The 10,853-nt window shown below is 46.9% G+C and overlaps 1 protein-coding gene across 1 annotated transcript in view; it reads right to left on the bottom strand.

The window, feature by feature from the left end:
* Positions 1–275: 275 nt before the first annotated feature.
* Positions 276–10,853, bottom strand: part of DNAH2 (dynein axonemal heavy chain 2) — a gene marked incomplete at its 5' end in the record, with an annotated part of 112,796 nt that continues 102,218 nt past the window's right edge. Inside the window, 14 exons of the mRNA XM_080677382.1 lie at positions 276–640; positions 998–1,148; positions 1,320–1,394; positions 1,486–1,662; positions 2,155–2,269; positions 2,391–2,542; positions 2,620–2,848; positions 3,089–3,273; positions 3,475–3,666; positions 7,312–7,502; positions 7,734–7,917; positions 8,060–8,208; positions 8,415–8,601; positions 10,306–10,432. Coding sequence (XP_080533508.1) covers positions 486–640; positions 998–1,148; positions 1,320–1,394; positions 1,486–1,662; positions 2,155–2,269; positions 2,391–2,542; positions 2,620–2,848; positions 3,089–3,273; positions 3,475–3,666; positions 7,312–7,502; positions 7,734–7,917; positions 8,060–8,208; positions 8,415–8,601; positions 10,306–10,432 — 2,269 coding nt within the window. The 3' untranslated portion in view covers positions 276–485. The remainder of the gene's footprint in view (positions 641–997; positions 1,149–1,319; positions 1,395–1,485; positions 1,663–2,154; positions 2,270–2,390; positions 2,543–2,619; positions 2,849–3,088; positions 3,274–3,474; positions 3,667–7,311; positions 7,503–7,733; positions 7,918–8,059; positions 8,209–8,414; positions 8,602–10,305; positions 10,433–10,853) is intronic.

Genomic DNA, 10,853 nt, shown 5'->3' with positions numbered 1-10,853 from the left:
CAGCCCTGATTCCCGTCTGTCAAACCCCTATTCCATTTGGATCACGCGCCTTTCCGAAGTAAATCCCGCCCCCGGTTCTAGTCAAACACTTAGACTTAGCCACACCTTCTTTAGGCCCTACTGCTCTGCCCATTCATTCGAGGCCACGCCTCTGTCTCAAGGCCTCCCACTTCCCTTGCTTCTTTCCCCATCCAGTAGCGGCTCACTGGAGCTCCCAGGTCCTCTGTAAGGCTTCCTCCTCAAACCCCAACAACCCACTGAGAAACTTAAGACTTGTAGACACGGGTATTTTACTGAACTGAACTCCAATACAATTCTTCCACCTTTATGGCTAGCACACTAGGTATCTCCAGGGCTCCATCACAAAACAAATTTAACCAAGGTCAAGACTTGAGGGAGGTCCAGCCTCGGCCTGAGGTGCATTGTCAGCTTTGGTTCTTAGAGTCCCCGATCCTCTCTCTAGCGGGGAAGAAGAGGAGGCCTTCTCAGTTGTCCAAGTTCATGAGTAGAGCAGTGCCCCTCTTGATCCAATGATCAGATGTCATGGTACCACACCGGAGGTCGATCCCGATGACAAAAGAGGCTCTGTCTGAGTTGCCTGCCCGGATGGTATAGTAGTAGCAAGGACAGGAGTACATACCTGTGGGAAAAGAGAAGGAATCAGACCCGGGAGCCTCTGGGAAAACAGGGCAGGGGCCTGTGTGCAGGAGGGTTGCAGCAGAGGATGGGTTAGGCTACAAACTAGGGATGGGGTCCAATGGTCGGCAAACCGCGGCTCGTGAGCCATATGCGGCTGTTTGGCCCCTTGAGTTTGGCTCTTCCACAAAATACCACGGCCTGGGCGAGTCTATTTTGAAGAAGTGGCGTTAGAAGAAGTTTAAGTTTAAAAAATTTGGCTCTCAAAAGAAATTTCGGTCATTGTACTGTTGATATTTGGCTCTGTTGACTAATGAGTTTGCCGACCACTGGGGTAGGCAGGTCTGAAGGAGTGTCCCACCCTTGGCGCTCTTCTTTCTACTCTCTGTAGGCCGGAAGTGGATCGTGGGCATAAGGCAGACAAGCTGCATGGGCTCTGCCTCCACCAAGCAGGAGCTCTTCCGGTCCCAGCCAGCACCTTCCAGGTACAGGCCTCGAACCCAGACACCATCCTGGGGAGACATGGGGGCAGGTTATGGGAAGTTGAAACCATTGATTGCCAGCACCCCTGACCTGCCACCTCTCTCCTCCCTACTCAACCAGTTGTTTCCCACCTTTGCTTCCAGCACCCTCCTCCACCATTCCCGCCTTTGCTCAGAGCCCCAAGCACATCTGGCTCCTACCTTGGGTGGATACACTAGGTTGCTGTCATCCACAGTGGAAACGATAAACTCCCAAGAGAGGCAGTCCACTGAAATCTGGGATTGAAGGTGAGAATAAGGGAGGCCCCCGAAAAGTAAATACATGTCCCCAGCATCCAATCCCTGTAACACTTTCCACGTGGCTCACGTTGTTTTGGCGAGCTGAAGACTGCAGTACAGCAGTGAGGAAGCCAGTGGGGAAGGTGAAGCCAGACAGCCAGAAGATCACAGGAGGCCGGGCACGACTAGCCCACAGCTCAAACTGTTCCACACGCAAGGCCAAGTCCCGGGTCCATGCAGCCAGTGGCTTCTGTGAGGGATATGCCTGGAGGAGGCAACAGTATGTGTTCATTCATTCACTTACTCATGCATTTAAGTCCTTATTTTGAGCCCTCGGAGCAGATATGAGAAGAACGTGTGAGGCCAGCCCCTGCTCCCGAACTTCAGTTGGGTAAAGCACTCCAAAAGCCAACCCCCAGAAAAGAAACAAAAAATGACAACTATTAACAACAATAGCAACAGTAATAGTAGCCAGTCACCATTATTGAAGCACCTACTAAGTGCTATGCACAGTACTGGGAATCCTTGAAATATCCTTGAAGCAGTTAATAACTTGCCCTGAGTAAGATTCTAAGTTAATATCTCATGCGAAGTCAGTCAGTGAATGGCAGAGCCAGATTTCAACTGGAACCTCCTGGCTCCAAAGCCCAGGCTTATTGCATTTTGCTATATGCCTACCAAGAACCAGGAGGTTGAGGGCACAGGGAGGAGAGGAGAGCTCACTGTTGGAGTTGGATCAACAGTGGTGTAATCTTGCCTTTCCCCAGAGTGGAGGGACGTGGGCATCAAAGATACAATTGAAAATCTCTTCCAGGCTTGTAGACATGACGATGAGACCCTGAATGCCCTTTTCCAGGTCTGTAAGTGATAACCTGAACAGATAGGGTGGAGGGTTAAAGATGGGATGGGCCTGCAAGACTCATTCTAGGCAGGAGGTGAAGGTTTTTCTTCTTTCCCCCTCCCCGCAGTCTGCAGAGCCCCTCTCCATCTTACAGCATGGTCTCCATAAGCTTGTTGTATCTCTGAATCTCCTGCAGAAGGACCACATTGAGAGGGGAGGGGTCCAGAGCCAGCAGTTTTCGGGTCCCCTCATAGTCGATCATTTCAGGGATCTTCTGTTTCACATCAGCAGCCAACTCAAGGACCTGGTTGAGGCAGGAGCTCTGAGTGCAGCCCTCTCTTTCTGATGGCTTTCCCTCCTCACGTGTTTGTCTGTTCTTACCTTCTCTTCTCGGCTCTGGCCTCCAACCCTGGAGGGTGTAATCTGGGGTTGCAGGGAAAGCAGAGTCTCAAAAAGAGTCCGTGCCTCAGTGATCTGAGAGGCCACATCTGCATTGGGGTGCTGGCCAAAGGCCTCAGGGGGGTCCATGCCAGGCAACATGCTGATGTACTCCTTGTAAGAGGCCAGGCTCCCATCTTTGGGGATGAAATAAGTCTCCAATACTGACAACCTGGAGAGCCACAGCATAATTATCACATTGTAAACACTCCGGGGCTTCAATGCCAGGCCAGGATCCCAGTCCCTACATATGTCCCATTTGTCCAACTCTCTGTTATTGCTCTTCCTCCCAATCCTACACACTCTGCCTTCTTCCAATCTCATATTCTCTCCTCAAACACTTTCCCTACCCTCTGCCACCTGGTGTCTCTGTGTCCTCTGGCCCCCTGTTCAGTGCTCCCCACCTCCTCACCGGTAGGAGGGGATTGATAGAGACTGTTCACAGAAATAGTCATTGATGTAGGTGGTGAGCAGGCGCCGGTCCCAGTCATCCGTGACGTGCCCACCATAGTTGATGCCGGCAATGAGGTACTTGAGCGCATCCCAGGGTGTCTCCTCATACTCATCCAGATAGAGGCTCAGCAAATTCTCTGACACCTGTGCGTGGTCCCAGCCCAAACCCCCCACACACAGTTATTGTAGGAACTCTTCCAGTGGGGCTCCTTTTTTTTAAAAAAAAAAATTTCCAATGGAGCTTTAACACAGACTTTTTGTAAGTGGATTTTCCTACAGGGGAGCCATGGGGCCAAAAGAATAGCAAGATAGGGCTGGGATAAGGGACCCCTGGTTAGAACAAACCTCAAAGTCGGAGTCATTGAAGCCATAAATAATGTTCCAGCCAAGCTGCAGGAACTTTTTACGTTCGAGTAACACGGAGTGGAAGAAGCAGAGTGCAAACAGCAGCTTCTTATACTTGGCAGGTTTGGAGCAGCGGGAAAACTGTGGTTCTGTCATCAGTTGGTAAAGACGGGTCATGTTGGCCTTTAGGCCCTGGGGACAATGAAGTACAGAGAAGGGATGACATCACCGTGCTCAGCTCTGCCACTAGCACCACCGTGTACAGCTGTGGAGGTGCTCACTGCACAAGGGCCCTGACTGAAGGGCTGAGTGAAGGCTGAAATCTAGTCCTGATCTGCATGCCAACATGTGCACTTATTCACAAGGCTGGTGCCTCTCTCTAATTCACATAAAGCACTGTATGGGTTAGTGGCAGCCCCACTTCTTGTTCTCCCACTTTTGAACCTCTCAGCCACAATGTTCTCGATGGATAGGCCACTCAATTTGTAAGTACCAGAAAATAGGAACAAAGACAAAGATATACATACAACTAGTAGTGAACAAAAATGTATACAATATTATGTATAAAGATTCAGTGTAGATTAAAAGGGCCATAGTATATCATCAAGGAGGAACATTCTATGTGCTTGGATTTATCAGGCTTCATGAATAAGTTGGGATTTGGGCTAAGTCTTACAAATAGGAAGGATATGACTAGGCTGAGTGGAGAGCCTTTGTTTCTAGGAGATGGAAAGAACTGAAGGGAAGCCCTAGCTGGTTTGGCTTAGTGGATAGAGCAGCATCAGCCTTTGGACTGAAGGGTCCCGGGTTCGATTCTGGTCAAGGGCACATGCCCAGGTTGCAGGCTCGATCCCTAGTGGAGGGTGTGCAGGAGACAACTGATTAATGATTCTCTCTCATCATTGGTGTTTCTCTCTCTCTCTCTCTCTCTCCCTCCCCCCTTCCTCTCTGAAATCAATAAAAAAAAAACCCAAACACAACCCTTAAGAAAGAAAGAGAAAGGAAGAAAGAAAGGAAGAAAGAAAAAAGGAAGGAAGGAAGGAAAGAAGGAAGGAAGGAAGGAAGGAAAGAACTGAAGGGGAAAAGGCACAAAGCGGGGAATAAGCGAAAAAATGAGTCTAACTGAAGTCAAGTGTAAGTGCTCAGGTTGGGTAAGAAGGGCCATTAACAGATGGAGGTACAATAAGAATGACAGTTTGAGTCATCTGGACTTGATTCACCAGGCATCATGAAGACATTTGCTGTCTTGAGCAGAACATTGATATGTTGAAACAGTGTCTTAAGAAGACTCTATGATGGACAGAATGAATGAGTGAGAAAACTGAAGTAAGAATATTGGAAGTAAGAAGAAAATATGATTTTAAAATGCCATTTATAATATCAAAATATGTAAGGTATGAATAAATCTAATAAAAATGTACACATATTTATAGAGAAAATTATAAAACTTATTGAACTAAAAAATAAATGGAGAGACATACTATTCTCATGGATTGGGAGGCTCAATATCCTACAGATGTCAATTTCTTCCAAATTGGTCAATGGGATTTTTTGTGGAACTTGACAAGCTAATTCCAAAATTTATGTTGGAGAGTAGCCTAAAGAAAAATAAGGTAAGGAGACTTGCCTTACCAGCTACCAAGAATTATTATAGAGCTATATGGTAATTAAGACAGTATATAGTGATCCCAATATAAACAACTTGGACATTGTATAGTGACCGCAATATAAACAGCTTGATCAAGTAACAAAATAAAGGACCCAGAAAAAAATATATATATACAGAGAAACATGATCTAAGGCTGAGCAGACACATTGCAGATCAGAAGGGTAATTGCGGGCTTTTCAATAATAGTACTGGGAGAATTGGTTATCCATGTGGAAAAATATTAGATCTTTACCTTATTCCACACTCACAAAATAGATTTGAAGGGACTAAAAACCTATATGTAAAAGTGAAATTATAAAATTGTTTTCAAGACAAGTATAAGAAAGTGCCTTTATAACCTTGGAGTAAGCAAAGATTTCTTGAACAAGACATAGGTGCATAGCCCTGCCGTTGTGGCTCAGTGGTTGAGCATGGACCTATGAACCAGGAGGTCACAGTTCGATTCCCAGTCAGGGCACATGCCTGGGTTGCAGGCTCAATCCCCATCTTTCTCATTATTGATTTCTCTCTCTCCTCCCTCCTTCATCTCTGAAGTCAATAAGAATATATTTTAAAAAATAATTTCCAAATAAAATATTTAAAAATACTGTCCTTGCCCTACCTGGTTTGGCTCAGTGGATAGAGCAGCATTGGCCTGCGGACTGAAGGGTCTCAGGTTCAATTCCGGTCAAGGGCACATGCCCAGGTTGTGGCTCAATCCCCAGTAGGGGGCATGCAGGAGGCAGCCCGTTGAATGATTCTCTCTCATCATTGATGTTTCTATCTCTCTCTCCCTCTCCCTTTCTCTCTAAATTAAAAAAATATATTTTTTTAAAACTTAAAAATACTTCCATTCCAGTGCAACAGCAGCCCCACGGCCACGACACTGGCTGACTGATGGTGGCTGTCAGTGTCAGGTCATGGAGACAAGCATGGGGGAGGGAGAGGGTAGAATTAAAAAAAAAAAATGTTGCCGGTGTTGTTCAGTGGTTAGAGCGCCGGCCTATGAACCAGGAGGTCCCAGTCGGTTTCCCGGTCAGGGCACATGCCCGGGCTGCAGGCTCCATCCCCATCCAGTAGGGGGGGGGTGCAGGAGGCAGCCGATCCATGATTCTCATCATTGATGTCTCTCTTCCTCTCCGAAATCAATAAATACGTAGTAGTTCTCTAACTGCCGTTTTCCCCACCGACAGGGGGAAAAAAAAAACAAAAAAACAAAAAACAAAAAAAAAAACTTAAAAATACTGGCTTGTCAGCTTCCAAAAGAAATCCATTTGCACCAAGTAAACCCTGAATGTCCTTCCTCTACTGAAGATTTGGTAGATCAGTTTGAAGATCGCAGGGAGGGTCTACCTTTCACAGAAAGCACTCCTGGACAAAGCCAGATGGACACTGTCCCCTCTGGGCCACTACACAGGCCATGTTAATACAGGTTTTTATCTTGACTAAAATCAATGAAAAGCTACTAAAATAGTTTAAACAGGGGGTAAATGGGTGGGATGTACCAACGTGATCAGATTTTTTTTCAATTAAAAAATGAAATATTGCCATTTGAGACAATATGGATGAACCTTGAGAGTATTATGCTAAGTGAAATAAGACAGAAAAGGACAAGAACTATATTATTCCACTCATGTGTAGGATATAGAACAAAAAGTAACAGACAAAACAAAAGTAAGTCAGATACAGACAACATGGTCAGATTTTAAAGGATCAGTATGATTGCATTCAATGGTGACCTTGTAATATTGGAGATAAAAGTTTCAATAGAATTGGAGAGAAGGAAGGAGAAAAGGGCTGGGAGCCCAGCAAATATGACATTAGTGAGAGAATGTATGGAAATTTTGGGAGACAGGAAGATTCTGTGGACTACTTATTTACTCTTCAGTGCCTTGTTTTCCTATCTGTAAAATGGATTAATGGCACTTACCTGATAGGGTATGTGTGTGTGTGTACTAGTATTTAATGAATTAATAAATGTAAATCAATTAGAATAATGCCTGGCACATAATAACAATCAAGAAAATCAGATATAACTATTATGTTCTAAGAGTTTAGCACAAAATTTTTTACAGGACAGTAGAATAAAAATGTGTTGTTGTTAAGGGTAAGCCCTCTCTCTGATGCTAGCAGAAGAAAAGGCAGACCAGATGGAATAGTTGATGCTGGCTATCTACAGCCGCCCATACCTTTGGTGGTTCTGTGGTCATCTTGATGCTGGCCTGTAAGATTGAAATAGGGAAGTCGGGGTGGGGACTAGAGCTGAGCCAGAGGCGGAAGGAAGGGTGAGGATCCTCCACCTGCAGTCGTTCTATCAGTTTGTCCAGATTAGGCATCCACGACAGTGACAGGTGGCAGTTAGCCAGGAACACCCAGTGTCCTGCAAGGAGGTATGGATTCAGTGGGACCCACTCCCTAAGCCCCATCTGTCCCCACACTGTCCATCTCATTGTATGTGTATGGGGAGGGGTGTCAAAATGCTCAGGTCTGCCACTCTGGGGACCTTCTGGAAAAGTGGGAGCTGTGGTTATGGTAGTGTGATCGAGGCTGGAGCTCTGGTGAGTAGGACCAGGGCCAAGGATGGGGTTCAAAGAACAAGAATGCCACTGACCCTGATACATGCCCTCTCGGAGGAGCCGAGCAGCAATGGGGGCCTGGCCCTGGCCCAGGGACAGGGAGTGGAAACGCTGAGCCATGCCTGTGTGCTCTGCCAGCTGGAGCAGGGCACTGGTGGGGTCCACACCAGGGGACAGGATGAACACCAGTGGGGTGCGTGGGGTTGAATCTTCCATCACCTGCCAGGAGCACAGGGTATGGCCTCAGCAGAAGGCCATGTAACATGAATGGGAGAGAGAGATTGAAGAAATGCATGTGGTCGACTGGAGGGGGGAGAGGGAGGACCAGGGATGATGTGGGCAAGGAAACCAAGCCACTGACCAACTTCATGTTTAGCACAGGCGGTTCAATGAAGCGGGAGCCAAGGTTGGAGACAATGAAAGAAGTAACACAGAATGCCACACGGTCCTGGCGAAGGGAGCGAACAATCAGCATCCGTTGCATTTCATTGCAGGCATTCTCCCACTCACCTGGGGATGAGTTGAGTTGTTGCAGGGAGAGTCTGGAAGAGCAGGGAATCTGAACAAAGAGGCACCTGCAGAGAATGCTCTGCCAGGAGGCAGCTGGCTGAGGGAAACTTGAGAGAAGGGATAGAGAATAAAGGGAAGGGTACACACATGGGCTGAATGGAGGGAAGGAGAAAGGCAGGAGTGGGGAGGCTCAAATGCGTGGGCACCTGGCAACATAGCCTTCTCCGGGGTGGAATTGGTATACCACTGGTGCCAGTCACGAGGATACTGTTCAAAGGAGTTCATGAGTCCATGAAAGTTGGTTAGTTTGTCTAGCTCCGTGATGTTATCCCAGTAGGCATCTGCGAGCCAACTAGTACATGGGTTATCCATTTGGCCCTCCCGATCCAGAACCTGGGGGGAAGGAGACAGGAGAAAGGGGATTGACCAGGAGCACCTCCCAAAAAGAGTTACCTTTTTTAAAAAACATAGAAAATCAAATATGAGTCTTGCATGAAACAGAATGAAAAAAAAATGAATACAGGAATCCAAGATGGATTGGAATCCACCTTTATTAGGGAAATAAATGTGGGGGTTTAAGTCTCTCAGACACTGTGCAGAGATCACAGTTCAAATTTAGGGAGCTTGCGCCCTCTGGTGGTTGCCTCTCACTTCATATTATCAACTGGTAGCCTCACCTTTTGGAGAAGCTCAAACTGTTCATTTATTCACTCTCTTTAACAAATATTTCTTATTCATCAACTGTAAGTTTTTTAAGCATGTGGGATTCATCACCGAACAAAAATGACAAATCTCTCTGCCTGTAAGGAGGTTTTCTTCTAATGTGGGAGGGCAGATAATGAACCAAAACATAAGTAAGTAAATTATCTAGTATATCAAAGATTTTTCCAGTGCCATGAAAACATAGACCCTGCCCTAGCTGGTTTGGCTCAGTGGATAGAGTGTCAGCCTGTGGACTGAAGGGTCCCAGGTTCGATTCTGGTCAAGGGCACATGCCTAGGATGTGTGCTTGATCCCCAGGAGGGGACGTGCAGGAGGCAGCCAACCAATAATTCTCTCTCATCATTGATGTTTCTATCTCTCTTTCCCTCTCCCTTCCTCTCTGAAATTAATAAAGATATATTTAGTAAAAAAAGAAAATATAGACCAAGTTGAGGAAGATAAGGAAGATTGAAGTCCTGGGGGGTAGTCTGAAGCATTAAATGAGAAAGTCAAGGAGGTCTTCATAAGGTGAGATTTGAACCAAGTATTGGAGAAGGTGAGAAAGAGGGCAAATATGTATGTACATCTGAGGGTGTAGTTTTCTGGGGAAAAGGAACAAAAGGCCCTAAGTGGGACATGCTTGTCACAGACAGCAAGGAGGCTTGTGCAGCTGGAGTGGATGGTTTGAGGAGCTGGACAGTGGGAGATGACATCAGTAATGAGCATCCACTTAAAAAGAATCTTGTCACTATGTTGAGAGATCAGGGGTGGGGGAGCGTTGGGAGATAATTGCTAAACTCCAGATGAGAGGTGAAGTAAAGGTGTCAAGACAAATGAAACTGTTGTCCAGAGGATGAGCGCATGACTAGCCCAGGGAAATGTGGTATCGGTGTCTGTCAGTTTCAGGGCCCATTTAGGGTTTGAGTGGGTGTTTTTCTTCAGCCAGGTTCAGCTGCATGGGCCACACAGGGACAGTGGAGCTGGATCTAACCAGAGTGGCAGTTTTGCCAAGTAAATGCAACACAGGGGGAAGGGTGGGGGATGGGGTTAAGGTAATCGCAAGGAAAACTGTGTCATGGTGACCATGCTGCAGGCTGGGGAAGGAATGGCTTGAGAGGCAATGAAAGAGTTGCATCATACAATCAGATCATACCAACCAGTGGGTCACAGGTAAGAGGGGCCCCCAAGTCCCACCTGTAATGTGAGCAAGGGGGTGCATGGCAAGTCACTGCCATAGCCCGAAGGGGCTTGCCATGACCCTGCTCCTGGCGGCTCTCTGCAGCTCCCTCACTGGAGCCTTGGGCCTTACCCTCTGGGTCTGGAGGCTTCTTCAGACTTGCCACCATCCCCAACCTTGACCTCTCCGCACTAGGATGTGCCCTCTATCCAACTCACCACACCCCCACGTAGAAAGAAGTTGTACTCATCCATGTTGAGCTTGCCAGAAGTCTCCAGGATTTTGGCACACATCTGAAAACTGAATAGTAGCTTGTGGCGCTCAAAAAGGGTGCGGCAGGTGTACCTGGGAGAAGGGGACAGGGAGGATGGAGGAGGCAGGACACTCAATATGAACACCTACTGAGAGAACATCATACAATCAGAGTCTTACACAGAAGGACCCTCATCAGCATCTAATTCAAACCTCCTATAAACAGCCAAGCACTCAGGGACCTAGAGAGAGAAAGAGAGCACATGATTTTCCCAGAGTTCACTGGTAAAAACAATCATTTGCTTCTATTAAAAAACAGCCAACATTGCCCTGGCAGGTGTTGCTCAATGATTAGAGTGTCGGCCAGCAGACCGAAGGGTCTCAAGTTCGATTCCCTGTCAAGGGCACGTACCTGGGTTGTAGGTTAGATCTCCACCTCAGTCGGGACGCATTTGGAAGGCAACCAACCAATGTGTCTCTCTCACTTCAATATTTCCCTCTCTCCCTCTCCCTT

Source organism: Plecotus auritus, assembly GCF_963455305.1.
Source record: "Plecotus auritus genome assembly, chromosome: 7".
Lineage (NCBI taxonomy): Eukaryota > Metazoa > Chordata > Mammalia > Chiroptera > Vespertilionidae > Plecotus > Plecotus auritus.
Note: the sequence above shows the minus strand (reverse complement) of the source record. Positions and strands in the feature narration are given on the sequence as shown.